At 40.7% G+C, this 21371-nt stretch overlaps 1 protein-coding gene across 7 annotated transcripts in view; it reads left to right on the top strand.

Annotated features, from left to right (window-relative positions):
* The window catches only part of dock3 (dedicator of cytokinesis 3), a 968429-nt gene that overhangs the window by 793847 nt on the left and 153211 nt on the right, over nucleotides 1-21371 (top strand). For all 7 annotated transcript variants that reach the window (XM_073072555.1, XM_073072554.1, XM_073072550.1 and 4 more), the window contains 4 exons: nucleotides 3602-3696; nucleotides 10267-10342; nucleotides 14125-14225; nucleotides 17909-17967. In XM_073072555.1, coding sequence (XP_072928656.1) covers nucleotides 3602-3696; nucleotides 10267-10342; nucleotides 14125-14225; nucleotides 17909-17967 — 331 coding nt within the window. The remainder of the gene's footprint in view (nucleotides 1-3601; nucleotides 3697-10266; nucleotides 10343-14124; nucleotides 14226-17908; nucleotides 17968-21371) is intronic.

The following is a 21371-nucleotide window of genomic DNA, read 5'->3' as shown; positions in this document are numbered from 1 at the left end:
TCATAGGTGTTTTCATATGTACATCTTTAGGTTGCCCCATGATTCTTCAGAGGTAAACTAATGCACAGCTTCAGTCTCCAAGGAGCTACACACACATTACTTTTATCCCCTTCCTCAATTTAAGACTCATACCTGGTATCTCACCTTACACAAATCCCATCTCTATGCTCTCAGTACTGGTTATGAAATAAGAGCCACCTGAAGTTTCCTTGGTGAGAGGAATTGGGGATGGGCTAGAAGGTATTCTAGTATGTGAGAAAGAAGATCAAATATGACGAGAATAACTTGTAGTTTATTGTCATGTACACCACAATGCAATGAAATTCCTTACTTGCCTAAAGCTTATAAACTGAACATTTACATACAATATAAATTCAACAATAAACAGAGCAATGAATGCAAAGCAACAGAATTTTGCAAAGTCCATAGTTCAGTTGTAAATAGTGCAAAAAGACATGCTAAAGTGACAATAATGGAATAGCTGAGAGAGGTAAATTTAAGAGTGTGACAAAATGACAGCATAGCTAGGAAGGGATGTGAAAAAGGTGATTGGTTCAGAAGCCTGATAGCAGTAGGAAAGAAACTGCTGGTCATTTGGACTTTCATAGAACATAGATATCCACAGCATGTTCAAGCTCCTAGAAGGCAGAATAATGTAAAGGTAATGGCAAGGGTGCCAGGTATACTTGACAATAGCATTAGCCATCCTGAAGTAAGAGTCGATGGACTTATTGTATCAATGATCTCCTATCTGTACTGGCTACTGCATTTGTAATGTCCAGGTCCACTCAACAGCATTACATAAGCTATAGACACAGTGGGACCATCACCATTATCTTGTTTTACATGGCAACTGCATTGCTACCTCTGCTAAAAGAGGGAGAGGTGTATTGCTGTGTGTATATGATGTGGATACCTTCATTGAATAGCTGTATGTGTACTTATGAGGGAGAGAAAGTGAGTGGAGAAAGTAAAAAAACTTTTTCAGGCAAGCTGGGGACTTCGGTGGTGTTAGATTAGAAAACCTTCCAGACTCCTGGATGTTATAGTATCTAACATGCTTTTAATTTCAATTTTTAAAAGGTTACACAGTATTATAATAAATTTTCCAGTGAACCAGATGAATTTAAAGAAAATGAGGAGAGTGGTGGTGACCTTGTCATTTTAGGAATAGTATTGGTCCTGATGCTCTGGCAAGCTGGAAGGGACTGAGGCTTCAGTGAGTCAAAAGTAAGCAACGCAAACATTAAACAGTCTTAAAATTCATCAGTGCATTTATATGACATGCCATGTACCACCAAGTGCTGCCAGCTCGTTGATACGTACCAGTGCAACAATCAGCTGTCTGATATTGATGGGTCACAGATCAATGATTTGGCATTATTCTTCTATTCTCCAGAAATAAACAGAACTTAGTATTGTTTCAGTGTAATCTTGATCCACAACAGCATTTCTTGTGATGGCTAAAATTTCTGCCAGCATTCACTCCAGCCTGACAATATTATGGCTGACACTTATCCAGACACCATCAATCCCATCATGGCAACCAAACTCCTTTTGCTTTTTAACGTCTTTTTAACATCAGTCAAGTGGGAATCTTAGAGCATCAAAGGTAATAGATGCTGCCACAGTAAATGCCAAAAGTTACATGACTGCAAATGAAATCTAATGGAACAGCATCAATTCTCTTATTGAATGTCATGCCACGAGATAATGGGAAAATAGTGATCCCTTAAACTGATGAACATTTAACCTCAATGGCTATATGGTTGAATAACATTTCAGTTTTGGTACTAATATGAAGTTAAATATTGGTCTTCCTTGCCAACATTTTTATTTGAATGTTTACCCCTGTGGGGCAGCCACAGATGATTTAGTTTCATGGGCTTCCAAAGAGATATACCAGTAAATTTTCAACATTTTCTGGTGTTGAAAGCCCATTTCTATTGTTACGTTCCCCAGTAACTGGGTGACTTACCAGCAAAGATAGAGAGGTCCGCTGAAGCCTGGTGCTACTATTTTCAAATGTTTTATTTATAAAGGGGCACAAACGTATGGTTAATACAAAACATTCAGATCATATACATCGTCAAAACTCAATCTAAAGCACAGGTGTAGTAATAATCAATCAAAAATGAGCTCTATCGTTGTCTAGGGGATACTGAGTCCAATGAAATATAAGAGTCACTCAAAGTCTGCAGGCTTCCCCGTTTCGGGAACCGCTGGCATTTCACGTGTTGGATAGAGAGAGGAGGAACACTTGCCCGTCGTCTTTGCGAAGCAAATCCCTGTTGTTAGTTAAAACGGTTTGTCCTTTGGTTCCAGCCACAGACTCCCGATCCGGAATCTAACGCATGTGGCTTCCTTCAGAATGGCTTCCTGCTCCGACGGGAAGCACTATCATGTCTTCTTCGTGTGTCTCCTTGGTGCGTCTGAGGCCCCGCCTCGGCAGCCCACCTTTTATCTGGACTGGCAGGGTTGTAGATGTCCATCAGGGTGTGGGGCGAGGCAATCTTTCCCCCATCACCCATCTCACATTGCCCTGAGGGTTTGCACGTAGGCCAGTTCCTTATCTCACAAAGGTGTCTCCCAAGACAATGGCTATGTCCAAGGCTTTTGTCTTGTTGAGCGACCAGCCCACATTCCAAGCCATAAGGCTCTCTCTTGCGATTCTCACAAAGGAGGGGGCTGAGGTCATGACACTATTATTAATGGCCTGTCAACACCAGAAGCCAATTGTTCTCCAAGGAGCAGGCCATTACTGTAGGATAGCTGATTTGTGTACAATAAATTCAAAAGCATATAACTTTACAACATTCTTATTTCCAGTGGTAATGGGCTCTACAAGCTCATTGCTGGCAGTTACACAAGGCTAATATACCTTAATTTAATAGATCACACTAGCTGTCATCACTATTTATGAGAAAATACACTTGTGTTGTTGCATGAGGATTACATTTGATGATAATGGAAGCAACGAACCCCCGACATTATCACCTGGCTAGAAGAGTGAAAAAATTGAATGAAAGATGCCAGTTATTCCCACCCTCTTTTTATGCATCTGCACACCACAATAATGTCCCAGTATATATTCTCAGCTGCTTGAGATAATGACTTTTCTAAATGTCTTTGAGGCAGGACTGAAAGAAGCATTCAGTAGGAAACATCCTAAAGTGCTTATTAATGTACCTGGATATGGTACTTACACCATATAATTTACTACAAGAACATTCTGAGTTTAGGAAAAGGTTAATTATTTTATTAATTAATAAAATTGATTATTTTCACCTGAAATGCCCAGTCTTCTGCATTATTAGTTTCACAGATGCTCTTGCACACGTTACTTCACCCCATCTGTAAACTGCCCCACCCTTTCTACTTCTGTTTCTGCGTCTGTCACCTGTCCCCTCCCCACACTCACCTTAATAATTAGATGACTTTCATTCAGCATCTCTGAATTAGCTCTTCGGTTTGTTGTCTCTGAAATTCTAATTGTTTGACTTCTCATAGTATTTATCATATTAAGCCTCCTGCACAGCCAACTGACAGTGATACTTAAAGACAGCTCATCAAGTCACTCATGTCCTCCTTTATTTCCTAGGATTTCTTCTTAAAAATATTCTGCGTCTTCCGTAATTTAATGAAGCTGAGCGTATATCCACGTGATTGGATGGTGATGAGACTACTAACCAGCAAGTAAGTTGCCCATACCATCTCGGAAGCACTCTGATTTGGAATGATCTACACTAGATCATTTTCTCATTTTGTCTTATAAATGATGATATAAAGAATAGATGATATTTTCCCTCTTCCACCTACCAATTTTCCCTTCCAATCCAATTATGACCTACTCTGTCACAGACGGGACTGGAGGTATTTGATGTGGCAGGAGGGTAGTTTGGGTGTGTGCATTCCTTCTGCCATATATACTGAGCTTTTACGTGTGCTTGGCAAACGGACAAAATTCTCTATCTTCCACCATGTTCAGCAAACATTTTCACAGCTCAGTGGAAACATTTAGAGAGCTCCCTTAAAATGTTTCTTCTGTCTACCTGGTCATTTCTTGTTGTTGTGGAGTTCAAAGAATATATGTTTGGAAATCTAATGCCTAGCACATTGTTTGACTACTCATAGTATTTATCATAATAAGGCTCCTGCACACCCAATTGACAGTGATACTTAAAGGCAATTCATCAAGTCACTCATGGCTTAACCATGAACGTTGACTGAGTGTACAGACACAAATCAGTCTCATTAAATCAGCCCTGGTGCTTTCTGGTGTAGAAGCTTAAGAGTTTCTTCACTGACGCTAATTAAGGTGGGCTACAGGGTGGATCCAGCACTCCAAGAACACCATGGAGCTCCTGTGATTTAGTTGTTGTCAGGTTGTCAGTGAGGCACTGTCTGATTGATTGCTTTCATTAAACTTTCTGTGGCAGGCATTGTTTTGGGGCCATGCCGGTGGAGATAACAGAGCAGTCAGTAATCATCACTCCTCCAGTCCTTTGCACCAATGATGTGGACATACTTGTTTGGATGATGACATAGTGCAACAGGTGTTAGTGACTTGCCACCCGACCCAACTAATAACCAGATGCAGAGCTAGTCAGAAATTGTGACCACTTCATACTGCTGTCGGCATTGATAAAAGAGAGCTGTCAAGGCACTCACGCTTACCCCAATGCAGGTTAGAACACTACCGCACAGAAACAGTCATTTTGGCTCATCTAGTCTATGCCAAACTATTACTCTGCCTAGTCCCATCAATTTGCACCCAGACCATATCCCTCCATACTCCTCCCATCCATGTACCTATCCAAATTTCTCTTAAATGTTGAAATCAAACCTGCATCCACCACTTCCACTGACCACTCGTTCCACACTCACACCACCCTCTGAGAGAAGTTCCTCCTCATATTCCCGTTAAACATTTCATATTTTATCCTTAACCTATGACTTCTGGTTGTAGTCTCACCCAACCTCAGTGGGAAAAAATCTGCTTGCCCCTCATAATTTTATATACCTCTATCAAATCTCCCCTCATTCTCCTACACTCCAGGGAATAAAGTCATAACCTATTCAGGCTTCCCCTATATCTCAGGTCCTCAAGTCCTGGCAGCATCCTTGTTAATTTTCTCTGTACCCTTTCAATCTCATTGATATCTTTCCTGTGGGTAGAACTGCACAAAATACTTCAAATTAGGCTTTATCAATGTCTTATACAACTTCAACATAATATCCTAACTCCTGCACTCAATATTTTGTTTATAAAGGCCAATGTGCCAAAAGCTCTCTTTATAACCCTATTTACCTGTAACACCAATTTCAAGGAATTATGGCCCTGTATTCCCAGATCTCTCTGTTCTACTGCACTCCTCAGCACTTTATTACTCAATGCGTAAATCCTAACCTGGTTTGTCCTCCCAAAGTGCAACACCTCACATTTGTTTGCATTAAATTCCAGATGCCATTTTCAGCCCATTTTTCCAGTTGGTCCAGATCCTACTACAAGTCCTCTTCACTATCCACTATGCCCCCAATCATCTGTAAATTTACTGATCCTGTTTACTGTATCCAGGTTGTTGATATAGATGGCAAAAAACAACTGACACAGCACTGATCCTTGCAGTACACCACTGGTCACAGGCCTCCAGTCAGAGAGGCAATCATCTACTATTATTCTCTAGCTTTTTCTCAAAGCCATTCTCTAATCTAATTTAATACCTCACCCTGAATGCCAAGCAATTAAATCTTCTTGAACAGTCTCCCATGCAGGACCTTGGCAAAGGCCTTGCTAAAATTCATGTAGACAACATTCACTACCTTTCCTTCATCACCTTTCCCTGGTAACTTTGAAAAATAAACTCTACAAGATTGGTTGAACATGACCTACCATGCACAAAGCCATGCCACCTATCCCTAAGCAATCCCTGGCTATCCAAATTCTTATATAGAGCCTATAAGAAGTATTCACCCCCCCTCAGAAGTTTTATGTTTTATAACATTGAATCACAGTGGGTTTAATTTGGCTTTTTTGACTCTGATCAACATAAAAGATTTTTTTCATGTCAAAGTAAAAACAGATGTCTACAAATTAGTCTAAACTTATTACAATTATTAAACACAAAATTATTGTTTGATTGTTTGTATAATTACTCACCTCCTATTTAGTAGATGCACCTTTGGCAGCAATTACAGCGTAAAGTCTGTGTGGATAGGTCTCCATAGGAATTGCATATTCGGACACTGCAATTTTTTCCTCAATTATTCTTTACAGAACTGCTGTCAGATTGCATGAGAATCATGAGTGTAAAGCTTTTTTAAAGTCCAGCCACAGATTCTCAATTAGATTGAGGTCTGGATTCCAACTTGGTCACTCCAAGACTTCAACTTTGTTGTTTTTAAGCCAATCCTGTATAGCTTTGGCTTTATGCTTGGGGCATTGTCTTGCTGGAAAACAAATCTTCTCCCAAGTCACAGATCTCTTACAGACTTCACAAGCCTTCCAGGGCCTGCTGCAATGAAGCATCCCCACAGCATGATGCAGCCACCACCAATCTTCACAGTAGGGCTGGTGTGTTTTTGATGATGTGCCGTGTTTGGCTTATGCCAAACATAGCGTTGAGTCTGATGGCCAAAAAGCTCAATTTTGGTTTTATCAGGCTATATAACCTTCTTACAGCTGACTTAAAAGTCCCCCTTGTGCTTTCCGGCAAACTCTAGCCAAGATTTCATGTGAGGTTGTTTTCCAACAGTGCCTTTCTCTTTGCCACTTTCCCATAAAGCTGCAACTGATGAAGCACCCGGGCGACAGCTGTTCGCACAGTTTCTCCTATCTGAGCCACTGAAGCTTGTAATTCCTTCAGAGTTGTCAAAGGACTCTTGGTGGCCTCTCTCACTAGACCCCTCCTTGCACTCAGTTTTTGAGGCTGGCCTACTCTAGGCAGATTTTCAGCTTTCCATTTCTTGATGATTGACTTGAGATAGATAGATAGATACTTTATGATCCTAAAGGAAATTACAGTGCCACAGCAGTATTACGAGTGCACAGATAGAAATATTAGAAGAGAAGTAGAATAAAAGATAAGTACCACAAACAGTTTAACAGGAGGGGGTCATCACTTCCCCGGCTAAAGGTTGACTCATTATAAGCATAATGGCAGAGGGTAAAAATAACACTCATGTCACTGAGCGTCATAGGAAGTCATTCCTGCCTGTGGCCATCAAACTTTACAACTCCTCCCTTGGAGTGTCAGATACCCTGAGCCAATAGGCTGGTCCTGGACTAATTTCCACTTGGCATTATTTACTTATTATTATTTAATTATTTATGGTTTTATATTGCTGTATTTCTGCACTATTCTTGGTTGGTGCGACTGTAACGAAACTCAATTTCCCTCGGGATCAATAAAGTATGTCTGTCTGTAACACTCTTTGGAGCAGTGTAGTTGTCTTAGTCTGTTACTAAAAGTACTCCTCTGTTCAGCCAAGGAGGCACGAAGAGGATGAAAAATATAGTCTAGAATTGCCAGGATTTTCCATAGGGTCCTTTGTTCTACTGCAGCCCCCAGTATCCAGTTTGAATCCTATAACAGAGCCAGTCTTTTAGATCAATTTATTGAGCCTATTAGCATCACCCGTGTTGATGCCATTGCCCCAGCATATCACCGCATAGAAGATTTACTGGCGACACCTGACTGGTAGAACATGTGAAGGAGAGGTCTCTATACTCCAAAGGACCTCAGTATCCTCAGGAAGTAGAGGTGACTTTGGCTCTTCTTGTCTACTTCCTCTGTGTTGGTGCTCCACTCAAGTCTGTCATCCAGGTGCAGCCCCAGGTACTGGTAGGTCCTGACCATCAATTGTAACAGGGAGCAACGCAGGCTTAGTCTTCCTAAAATCCATTACCATCTCCTTTGCCTTACTAATGTTGAGCTGCAGATGATTGTTTTCTTGACACCATTATGTCAGAGAGATGACTTCTTCCCTGTAGGCCACCTAGGATGCATCTTTTCAATAAATGGGAGATGTGAGCAATCATATATCTATTTATTGAAAACAACTGTTAGCACATTGATAATTTCTCTATTGTCCCTTGATCTTGGCTGTGCTTCTGTTAAGACTCTTCCTGTATACAAAATGGCTCTTCAGCAAAGTAAAGTGTACAGGTTTCCCTCGCAATCCAAAAGTAGAGCATTCCTATGAAACCGTTTGTACGCCAAAATGTTGTAAAGTGAAAAAGCAATTACCATTAATTTATATGGGAAAAATTTTTGAGCGTTACCAGACCCAAAAAATAACCTACCAAATAACACATAAAATATCAAATAACACAAACATATAGTAAAAGCAGGAATGATATGATAAATATACAGCCTATATAAAGTAAAAATATTGTATGTACGGTGTAGTTTCACTTATCAAAATCGGAAAGACAGCGAGCCAAGATCTATTTGAAGAAAAAAAAATCAGCACGTACACACATGTACATGTACACATATACGCATGTGCACACAACTGCCCGCACAAGCTTCACTGTCGTTGTAGTCTTTCTCAGGATAAATACACGTATAAAGCAGGCATCCTTTTTCATAAAAGCAAAAATCCTCTTTGGTTAGCGAAAACAGGTACTAATGCAGGTCTTCCGTAACAGCGAGCTGTCGTAAAGCAAACGTTCGAAAAACAGGATCCACCTGTATTTATGTTTAAAGAAGAATCTTCAATTTTAAAAGTGCTACTTCTTGCACTAATTTTTTTTACAGCTGATGGTTATTGCTAAGAATTGCTTTCGGGCCTACCTTCCACTTTATTGTTTATCTTGTTCCTTATCATCTCATATTTTCAAAGAACACTTGTTTCTTTAGTCAGAATGTGGTAAATCTGTGGAATTTGTTGCCATGAGTGGCTGTGGAGGCCAAGTCATTGGATGCAATTAAGGCAGAGATAGATAGGTTCTTGATTATCCAGGACATCAAAGGGTATGGGGAGAAGGCTGGGGAGTGGGGATGGCTGGGAGAATTGGATCAGCCCATGATTGAATGGCAGAGCAGACTCAATGGGTCTACTTCTGCTCCTATATCTTATGGTCTTATGGTTTGAGGACCACTTCCCCAATAGAAATTGAACGCTTCATATAGCAGAAAATCATTGGATTGTCCATGCCACACAGTTCACCTTTAATGCTCCACTTCCACCAGACTTTGAGGACAAGCATACCAATAACTCATAACTCTCTATGAGGAAAAAGATTGCCTCATATCTACCCTAAATAGTCATCCCTTAACGTTAAACAGTGACTCCTAGTTCTAGATTCTCTCATATATCCTCTCCCAGTAAAGGTCCCTAAGAATTTTACATTCCATTCAGTCCCCCTCCCCTTCACTCTTGTAAATTCCAGCAGATACAAGTCCAGTACATAAAGCAATCTGCCAATTCCAAGTATCAATCTAATAATCCTTCTCTGAATTGTTTCTATTTTATTAAGATAATTAAATGTGGCTTACACAGTACTGAGCTTCAGATTTGGCTTTACAAATGCCCAACAATGAAATTCTGTTAACTTTTTTATTAATTATTTGCAGTGTCTGCACAGAGGCCCTTTGCATATAATACCTAGCACATTAGTTCCTCTGCATCACAGAGCTCAGCAGTCTTCCACCACATAAGTTGATCTCTTGTGCCAAAATGTAAAAATTCCCATTTTCCCTGTTATACTTCATTTGCCAGCTGGTTCCCAACCCACTTAATCTAATTAAAGTATCCTTTGTAACCTCTTTATATAGAATCATAGAGCAGCACAGCACAGAAACAGACCCCACAGCCTGTACCATAACAAAGGCTATGTGCACAGTTACTGCGTAGCTGCATACCCATGCAGTTCTGAGAAACGGTGTGCCCGGTCTTTCCTCATAAGACAATATTATTGTCTTCCATTATTAATTCCCTAGTACCACTTTCTGAATCCTGATTTTCAACAGCATTGTTCTGTAATGATATAACTATTAACAAGGAAGAGAGTAATTAAAAGCATCTTTCTTTTACATGGGATTATTGTACTATAAAATGATTTAAGGCAGAAATAATAGCATCATTATATTTGAAAATAAATGTGAACATACAGAGAAACTGAGGGATAATTTGAAATTATGGTTACAGGTGATGAGCTAGCATCACCACAGATGCAACAAGCCAATGGTTATTTAATTGTGGTCGAGTTAATCTAATTCTGAATGGCTGTGGATTTACATGTGGTTATTGATTTTACAGCATCATTGTTACCACTGTCCAATACCTGTCCCCAGCATTACACAAGAACTTCACAGAATCAGATTTTGATTTCAAGGTGAGTGTTTTGTCTATTTAAAACAAAAGTTAAGAATAGTTGATAAGGGCAATTTGTACTTTCTCCTGCATGGGTTTCCTCATTACAGCTGCAAAATAGGGGAGAGATCGGAAAGTCCTTGAGGCAGAATTTTGCCACGTGCCTAAAGATCAAAGTATAAATGAGGAATGTGAATTGTTTGTCTATTTCTCTACAGAGTTAGTCTAAAATGCTCATATTCATTTCTGTCAACTAAATTAATGTCCAAAGTTCTTCCCAGTTCCTCTCTTAAATTACCCTTCGTCCAGTTAACCTGTAACTTTGATATCAGAATTAGAATCTTGTTTATTATCATTAATATCATTAGTAAAATTTGTTGCTTTGTGGCAGCAATACAGTGCAATACATAAAAATTACTCTATGTTACCAAAGGAAATATATTAAAAATAAATAAATAGAGCAGAAAGAGAGCAAAATAGTGACCAAGTGTTCATGGGCTCATGGACTGTTCAGAAATCTGATGGCGGAAAGGAAGAAGCTGTTCCTAAAATGTTGAGTGTGCATCTCAGGCTTGTCCTGCATAGTGAGGGTACAAAGATGCCTTCTTGAGCTACCGCCCTTTGAAAATGTCCTCGATGGTGGGAATGCTCGAGCCCATGATGCAACTGACTGAATCTACAATCACCTGCAGCTTTTTTTCATTGCTGTGCATTAGAGTCTCCATAATAGGTGGTGACTATCTCATTCCTTACATCTCATCATCAAATTTATGGATATAACTTGAAGAGCCTGTTTTCAAGTGCAGTGGTGTCTCTAAGGTATGCCAGGTATGGCACGTGCCGTGGATGCCACTTGAAAGGGGTGCCACTGAGCAGTTTCTATTAAAGTCAGACAAGCCATCCTCGGATAGTGAAAAAATAATTTTCTTCAGATGTATGATCTGTCTTTATCATGGGTGAGAAGTACTAGGATGGCCTTATTTCAGAGCATTGTGTAAGAAGACCATGGAACGTTTCTTCACGAAGAAGAAGGAAGGTGGAGCTGAAGGATGGAAGAGACGAAAGTTGGAGGTGGAGGAAGCCAAGAAGTTGAGCAAGTTCTTCATGCCCTTCTTTGAAAAGCCTGGAACAAGTAGTTCGACACGTTCCATGGAGTCGCCTGCACCTGCTACAAGTTTGTTAGAATCCGAAGGTGGATCAAGTACAAATGCGTCACAAGCCGAGGAGGAAGTCAAGTCAGATAAATCCAAGTATGACAAGATTAAGAGTGAGGCTGCCACAGAGAACGTGGACATGACAGGAGGCGAAGATGATGGTGGTGGTGGTGATGTTGAGTTTATTGACGAGATTTTACCTGACGAGATTGAACCTGACGACACTGAACCTAGTGAACTGGATGGTGTCAAAGAGCCTTGAACTGTCATACCAGAAGTGATTGAACAACATGACATTGGACTTCTGAAGTTTGACAAAGATACTGGAAAAGCAATTCTGCCTGACACGTTGAGAACAGAAATAATAAAGCTGGGTTCAAAATATTTCCAGAACAGTGAGGGGCTGTTCCTACCAACAAATAACCACTCAATGAATAAAACTTGGTTCAAGAGGAAATTGGGAAATGGTTGTGGTGAGGAAGTGACTCGCTCATGGTTGGTCTATTCCCCTTCTAAAAAGTCTGCATTTTGTATCTTGTCTTCTCTATTCCCGGTCAGACCATCAATCCTCATTGGAGCAGGAAAGTGGATTCAACCAGTGGAAAGCACCTGAAAGGATTAGTGTTCATGAAAATGCCAAGAATCATCACACAGTGGAAAGAAATTTAGCTGGAAACGCGGTATTTCAGTCACAGATTGAGAAGAAAAAGCAGAAGCCGTGTGATATCTTGACAAGAATCCTTCACTGCATAAAATTCCTTGTGACTCAGAACCTGGCTTTGCGAGGACACAGGGAGTCACTTCAGCTAGGCGGTGACTCCAGTGTGGGAAATTTACTTGGCTTACTGAAACTACTGGCCATTTTTGACCCTGTCATGAAAGAACACCTCACTCATTTGGAAAGTCATCCTGGATCCATGTCTTATCTTTCACCGGGTGTCCAGAACAAATTCATCCACATGATGGCATCCACTGTTAGCCAGAGTTTACTGAGAAGCATTCGTAAAGCCAAGTACTATAGTCTCATGTTTGACTCGACTCCTGATCAGGCACACCCATGAACAGATGTCGGAAGCAGTGAGGTATGTAGAAGTTGATTTTGAGAGGAAAACAGTCCGTGTTAGAGAGTCCTTCCTTGGTTTTATCCAGATAAGCCAGAAGGATGCTGAGAGCTTGGTTGAAGACATCTTGAAACAGCGAGAGAAGGATGAAATGGAACTACAAGATTGTCGGTCACAGTGCTATGACAACGCTGCTGTGATGGCTGGACATAGAAGTGGTGTTCATCAAAGAATAAGTGAGAAAAACCACCTGGCAGTGTTTGTGAATTGCGACAATCACTCACTCAACTTGGTGGGTATACATGCAGCCAAGCAGGATACAATGATGGTCATATTTTTTTGGAACCATCGAAGCTCTCTTCATGTTTTTCTCTGGTTCAACACAACGCTGGGAAAAACTCAAAAACACTGTGCCTGTGGTTGTTAAGTCGGGGTCCGAAACCAGGTGGAGTGCAAGGACAGAAGCAGTGAAGCCCATCACAAGTACCTTGAGGAGATACTTCAAGTTCTCCAGGATATGATAGACAATGAAAACGAGTCCATTGAAATAAGAAGTGACGCAAGACAGCTGTCCAACCACATGTTGAGTTACGATTTTCTGATTTTGCTAGGATTTTGGAACAAAGTACTCATTTGCATTGACTGTATTCAAAAAAGGCTGCAGGATCCTTGCGTGAACTTCCACGATGCTGCCCTGGATTTGAAAGCCCTCCAAGATCATTTTTATGATGAAAGAGAAGTGTTGGTCAGTGAGTCACTCGAAGGAGTCGGTCTCTGTCAAGAATGGAATATTGAAGTTGTAGGACGTCAGAGACGAAAGAAACGAATGCTGATGAGAACTCGAGAGGCGCTGGGTTAACAGCTAAGGAGGAAATGGAAGCAGTCAGGAAGGGAACACTCGACCGCCTTCACAGAGAAATGGATGAAAGGTTCACTCATTTGCATGACACTGACGCCATGTTTGGGTTCCTTCTCAATGTCGAGGGACTGTGTTATGGCACCGACAGTAACAACCTAAAGAAGAAGTGCGAAAATTTGGGCGAATTGTACAGCTCTGATGTTGATAGACAGCAGCTAAATGAAGAAATTTTGGATTGCAGAATGTTGCTATCAAGGCGGGTCAACATGAAAATATCAAGACCTGAAGAGCTTCTTGAATTTATTGTTCAGTATGGAGATGGGAGCATTTTCTCCAATCTTCGCATTGCTATTCAGATAATGCTAACCATCGCAGTTTCCATCTCCAGCTGTGAGAGATCATTCAGCAAGTTAAAACTAATACTTTCATATTTGAGAGCCTCCATGGGTCAAGGAAGGTGCAGTTATAATTTTCATGTAGTGCCATAATTTGTTAATTAAAAGATTAACGAGCTTGACTTGTATTTTTGAGCTGATATTATGGTAAAGTTATCTCGAAGATGGGTGTCAGCTGTTTGGACAGAGGCACAGTTTCAGTGCTTGCCATAGGTGCTATTTTCCGTAGATATGCCCCTGTTCAAGTGGTATCTATCTTTGCTGTAGTACCGAGTTCTGATCTGATTGCATATTGAAGTTTATTGGAAATTTTTCATTATTACTTTTGTCTGCAGGTATGGAACTCATACTTCAGCTTGGCTGTTCTATTTATAAATCAGCCAAGCCTTCAACTGGAGAACGCCACTCCCGCCAAAAGGAAGAAGATTTTGGATAGGTGAGTGGTGTGAACTGTTTAGGCTTCCATTCTGTAAGAAGAATTGTGTGGATTTTGCCTTCTGTGTTGAGAGTTCCTAGTTCATCTGGAAGGAATATGCATCATAAAATGAGCATTATATGTACAGTGCTAAATACACTCTCTCACGCCCCATTCAGGACATATATCAGAAGTGCTGCATATACAGTGCCTCCAGCATTGTTAAAGCGCCCTTCCGTCCTTCCCTCAGTCCGGTTGACCTCCTGCCATTAGGCAGAAGGTACCACAGAACCAAAACTGTCAGGTTGGGTAACAGCTTCTTTCCCCAGGCTGCTCGACTTCTCAACACCCTGCTGCACAGAGCACACGGCTAACACTGTCTGAAATCATATAACCATATAACCATATAACAATCACAGCACGGAAACAGGCCATTCCGGCCCTCCTAGTCCGTGCCGAACTCTTAATCTCACCTAGTCCCACCTACCCGCACTCAGCCCATAACCCTCCACTCCTTTCCTATCCATATACCTATCCAATTTTACCTTAAATGACACAACTGAACTGGCCTCTACTACTTCTACAGGAAGCTCATTCCACACAGCTATCACTCTCTGAGTAAAGAAATACCCCCTCGTGTTTCCCTTAAACTTATGCCCCCTAACTCTCAAATCATGTCCTCTCGTTTGAATCTCCCCTACTCTCAATGGAAACAGCCTATTCACGTCAACTCTATCTATCCCTCTCAACATTTTAAATACCTCGATCAAATCCCCCCTCAACCTTCTACGCTCCAATGAATAGAGACCTAACTTGTTCAACCTTTCTCTGTAACTTAAGTGCTGAAACCCAGGTAACATCCTAGTAAATCGTCTCTGCACTCTCTCTAATTTATTGATATCTTTCCTATAATTCGGTGACCAGAACTGTACACAATATTCCAAATTTGGCCTTACCAATGCCTTGTACAATTTTAACATTACATCCCAACTTCTGTACTCAATGCTCTGATTTATAAAGGCCAGCGTTCCAAAAGCCTTCTTCACCACCCTATCTACATGAGACTCCACCTTCAGGGAACTATGCACTGTTATTCCTAGATCTCTCTGTTCCACTGCATTCCTCAATGCCCTACCATTTACCCTGTATGTTCTATTTGGATTATTCCTGCCAAAATGTAGAACCTCACACTTCTCAGCATTAAACTCCATCTGCCAACGTTCAGCCCATTCTTCTAACTGGCATAAATCTCCCTGCAAGCTTTGAAAACCCACCTCATTATCCACAACACCTCCTACCTTAGTATCATCAGCATACTTACTAATCCAATTTACCACCCCATCATCCAGATCATTTATGTATATTACAAACAACATTGGGCCCAAAACAGATCCCTGAGGCACCCCGCTAGTCACCGGCCTCCATCCCGATAAACAATTATCCACCACTACTCTCTGGCATCTCCCATCTAGCCACTGTTGAATCCATTTTATTACTCCAGCATTAATACCTAACGACTGAACCTTCTTAATTAACCTTCCATGTGGAACTTTGTCAAAGGCCTTGCTGAAGTCCATATAGACTACATCCACTGCCTTACCCTCGTCAACATTCCTCGTAACTACTTCAAAAAATTCAATAAGGTTTGTCAAACATGACCTTCCACGCACAAATCCATGCTGGCTACTCCTAATCAGATCCTGTCTATCCAGATAATTATAAATACTATCTCTAAGAATACTTTCCATTAATTTACCCACCACTGATGTCAAACTGACAGGTCTATAATTGCCAGGCTTACTTCTAGAACCCTTTTTAAACAATGGAACCAAATGAGCAATACGCCAATCCTCCGGCACAATCCCCGTTTCTAATGACATCTGAAAGATCTCCGTCAGAGCTCCTGCTATCTCTACACAAACTTCCCTCAAGGTCCTGGGGAATATCCGGTCAGGACCCGGAGATTTATCCACTTTTAAATTTCTTAAAAGCGCCAGTACTTCCACCTCTTTAATTGTCATAGGTTCCATAACTTCCTTACTTGTTTCCCACACCTTACACCATTCAATATCCTTCTCCTTAGTGAATACCGAAGAGAAGAAATCGTTCAAAATCTCTCCCATCTCCCTCGGCTCCACACATAGCTGACCACCCTGATTCTCTAAGGGACCAATTTTATCCCTCACTATCCTCTTGCTTTTAATATAACTGTAGAAGCCTTTCGGATTTACTTCCACCTTATTTGCCAAACCAAACTCGTAACTTCTTTTAGCTTTTCTAATCTCTTTCTTAAGTTTCCTTTTACATTCTTTATATTCCTCGAGCAATTCCTTTACTCCATGCTGCCTATATCTATTGTAGACATCCCTCTTTTTTCGAACCAAGTTTCTAATATCCCTTGAAAACCATGGCGCTTTCAAACCTTTAACCTTTCCTTTCAACCGAACAGGAACATAAAGATTCTGTACCCTCATAATTTCACCCTTAAATAACCTCCATTTCTCTATTACATCCTTCCCATAAAACAACTTGACCCATTCCACTCTCTCTAAATCCCTGCGCATCTCCTCAAAGTTAGCCTTTCTCCAATCAAAAATCTCAACTCTAGGTCCAGTCCTGTCCTTCTCCATAATTATATTGAAGCTAATGCTATTGTGATCACTGGACCCGAAGTGCTCCCCAACACATACATCTGTCAGCTGACCTATCGCATTCCCTAACAGGAGATCCAACACTGCCCCATCTCTAGTCGGTACTTCTATGTATTGTTGCAAAAAGCTATCCTGCACACATTTCACAAACTCTAAACCATCCAGCCCTTTTACAGAATGAGCTTCCCAATCTATGTGTGGAAAATTAAAATCTCCCACAATCACCACCTTGTGTTTACTACAAATATCTGCTATCTCCTTACACATTTGCTCTTCCAACTCACGCTCCCCATTAGGTGGCCTATAATACACTCCTATCAGTGTTACTACACCTTTCCCATTCCTCAATTCCACCCAAATAGCCTCCCTAGAGGAGCTCTGTAATCTATCCTTCCAAAGCACCGCCATAAGATTTTCTCGGACAAGCAATGCAACACCTCCTCCTCTGGCCCCTCCTACTCTATCACACCTGAAGCAACTAAATCACTGCCACTTCCCCCCACACTATTCCCTAATTCACAGACAGACTCTCATCCTGCTACAATTCTCATCTTTTATTGCTGTTGTTTCACATATTTAAACTTCTGCTTCTTTATCATAATAGTGCCAGTAATATTTACTTAATATATATCTTACATAAACTGCACTTCGCACTTTATATCAACCTGCCAGTGGCAGAGGAGACTCGATGGGCCAAAAGGCCTAATTCTGCTCCTCTATCTTGTGGTCTTATGATGGTTATGCCATGTCACTCGGGGACTGTGCTAATATTATTTTGTGACTGTATTGTATGTGCTGCATTTTAACCATATGTGCTGTGTGTGTACTGTGCTTTGCACCTTGGCCAAGAAGAATGATGTTTCATTTAGAAATATACATGTATGGTTGAACGACAATAAACTAGAACTTGAACAAGCAAATTACCAACTTTCCTTTGTATCCAATGATTAGTCTAATTAATGAGTGGTTGAATTGGCCGTCCTTTAGTATATCTATTTATGCTGTGTTGTCAGCTTTGGCCTAATGCATTTTTCCATGTACTCTCCTTGATAGATACGGTGATATGAGAGTGATGATGGCCTATGAACTCTTCAGCATGTGGCAGAATCTGGGTATGTTCAATTAGAAAATACAATGGGAAATTGATAAGGGAAACGCTATGTGTGGTCTAAATGCATGAGCTGTCATTTGTTACATGAAAACCTTTGGGAAACATTAAAAACCATGGGGCAGCAGTAGCAGGAAGGAAAAGAATGAAAGGGAAATTAAGCATGATGTGGTATCTTCAGCTTCAACTGAATCGAGGACATCCTGTTACCAATGAAGGCACAAGCCGACTCATTGACAACAAAGCTAGAAGCAACTACCTCATAACATTCTGGGGGAACCATACGTAAATTAGTGATTATGAAACTCATTCAGATATTACGTGTGAGTATTATTGCTACAATATGGAAGTAGGATCAGTGCTTTGGGAGTCTTATAATTACCAAGTTCTATTCTGTTTCTGCATTGGTCCTCTCTTCAGTTAAATCTACCCTCAGAGCAGTAGTTCTGGTCTCCTCATTCCATTCCTCTATGTCTTCACAGTTCCATCTGTAGGAAAAATTACATCATATATCTGCTCATACACTATCCGTGTGTCCATGGTGTCAAAATATGTGATATTTAATTTCAGAATTTTATCACTACAAATTTTTAAATCATAGTACATTTTTTAAACACTGTTACTGTTGAACTAGTTCTGTTGTGTGATTAGAAATTTATGGTGAATAGCACCAAATCATCGTATTTGGTGATTTGTGCAAGGTTATTTTTAAGTTCAACTTTCTTAACCTGAAACAAATGGACTTGTATTCAGAAAGAACACAAGAAAAGAGGAACAGGTGTAAGGTGATTCGAATCTCTCTTAGATCCACTCTTCTTAAAATGACATAATATAAGAGTTACCACTCTTTTGAATTGTTTTTACAAATTGGTTTTATTTGTTGCTTTGACAGAAGGATGTGATTGTGAATATAAGGTTGCAGTCTGTATGTTTGCTGCTTGAGGACTGGCACTGGATTCCTCACCTGATTTATATCGCTGCTGCAATGTGACTATCAGACCCATGCACCACAGGAAAGTCATTGGTGTCTTGGGGACAAACAACAAAATAACAATTTCCAGTCCCAGTGCTACCTGACCTGTGGAGTATTTCCAATACTTTCTGTTTTTACTTTAGATTTCCAGCATGTGCACTTTTTGTTTTCACTTGTGTTAAATTCACTACCACTTTCTGTTCCGGGAACGTGTAACCTGAAGTTATACCCTGCAGGTCTTTGCCTTGAAATGTTAACTCTTTCACTTCCCACAGATGCAGCCTGAATATTTTTCAGCATTTCCCGTGTTTGTTAAGGAGTCATAATCTCAAAGAAAAACAGGAACTTGAGCTCTCAGTAAACTATGTGCCATCTGTAATTCATCCACCACAATAAAATAAAGGTTGCCTCTGAGCAATAAAGATTAACCGGTTGCAAGCAAAAAAAAAGCACAGATGATGTCAATTTCAAATGAAAATGCTAGAAATATTCAACATGTCAGCCAGCATCTCTGTAGAGCGAAACAGCTAATATTTTGTACTCTGAGGTACAAGAACCTGAAATTTTAGCTATGTTGCTCTCACCACAGATGCTGCCTAAGTTCTTGAATATGTTATATTTATATTTTATCACCAATCGTCAATGTGGAATCTAACTCCATTGCACAAGTAACATATGCATGAGCAAGCATTAAAAATTGGAATTTATAATGTTACCATACGTAACTATAAAATAATGGTTCTGCTGCCTGAACTATTCTAGAGGGGTCCTTCAGTACTGTGTACCTATCTTGGTTGCCTGTCATATCCAACACTAACAGGAGACCTTGCGAGAGAGTTTTAAAAGTGGAAAAGCCATTGCACTGGGGCAGTTCCACTCTCTTAACCTCGGAAGTCTAGGTCCAGTGGTACGAGCAGTCATCACAAACTGGGGTCTTCCTTGGTGCATTAGATGACCATGACTTATTTGGTGCCTTGTCATGACCTTTGTCTTTCACAAAGTGTTGTAGAATCGCCTTCCTGGCTGTTAAATCTCACTGTTTAACCCATCCGTCCACTTCACTGGTTCTGACTTCATATGCCAGGGCAGGCATGTCCCTTTCTCACCATGGTATGAGGCCCACCAGCATCTTTCACCTGGTTTAGCCTGAATGTCAAGCAGTGTACCAGGGTGTGGCCATATGCAGACAGCTACTTGGAGTGACAGGTGAGAGTTGAGTGTCTGGTGGGGTCCAAAAGCGAGTAAGTTGCCCCAGGATGGGTGTGACAAGCACTCCTATATGCGACTGAGACCATAACTATCCACGGCAGGCACTTCAAGGCACCACAAGGAGACTACTTCTGCAAAACTCTCTAAATTCACTGGAATGATAAGCAAAACATATTTCCCATTCTAACATCCACAACTAGAGCAGGCAAGTTACGTCTCACCAGACTTCTGAAATAGACACTCTCTTTCAAGCTCTGACAGGAGAAGAAACTACTAGGTAGACAGTAGAAACCACTTCCACTGGCAACTCATTCCACACTCTTAACACCCACAGGGTGAAGAAGTTCCCCTGAGATTCCCCGTAAATATTTCAGTTCATCTTTAACCTATGAACATCTAGTTCTAGTCTCACCCAACGTCAATACAAGATCTGAATCTACTTTTCAACTTTAAGCAGTCATGGGCAAAAGATCCATGGAAGTTAATGCATTTCTTCAAGAAGTCTTAGCACATGTCATTGAATCTTTTCTAGTGGTTGGTGCAAGGCTATGGATGAGACTGGAGATGGCCTTGAAGGATGACTTCAGGCAATTATAAGCCTAAAAAGATCTGTCTTCGTCTGTTGTCTGTTTACTTGACTGCCCAAAATAAAGACTAGTTTAATCGTGAATGTTGTCACCTTAAGTTGCCAGCAGATTTATGCTGCTTAGAGCCATATACGTGCTACAGGGAAGCATCTCAATAGTTCCAGTGATGCGAAGGAGGATAGACAGATGGTTTCCTATGCCACCTGCAAACTCCTTTCTTTGCTGACATATGAAAACAATGGTGCCATTCTAATCTTGCAATCTAGAAGAATTAGCTTGTACTGCAGGATCAAGGATGTGAGTGACTCTTGTAAGCAGGTACATCAGCCTTCAGCTGCAGCATTATGATTAGACTCAGCATGTTTTAATGAAATCACCCTTCACTTCCATCTTAGAAAGAATGAGTTCAGCTCTGCACAAAAGCATGTGCAAGGATTATGCTGAATTATTTTCTCCTGCAAGCTTTCCAACATGCACCAAGCATTTCAATGTGCATGGTTTCTGTGCTCTCCCTATCTGAGCTCCCTGCAGTTTTGCAGTACAATAACATCCATGGGGCTTCTTTCCTCTCCCACTGCCTCACCTTCTAGCTAATCATGCCTAAAGTTTCATCATGTGCAGATCTTTTCTAAATTAAGT

The sequence above is a fragment of the Hemitrygon akajei genome, chromosome 19, assembly GCF_048418815.1.
Source record: "Hemitrygon akajei chromosome 19, sHemAka1.3, whole genome shotgun sequence".
NCBI classification, from domain to species: domain Eukaryota; kingdom Metazoa; phylum Chordata; class Chondrichthyes; order Myliobatiformes; family Dasyatidae; genus Hemitrygon; species Hemitrygon akajei.
This window is presented reverse-complemented; position numbering and strand designations above follow the sequence as displayed.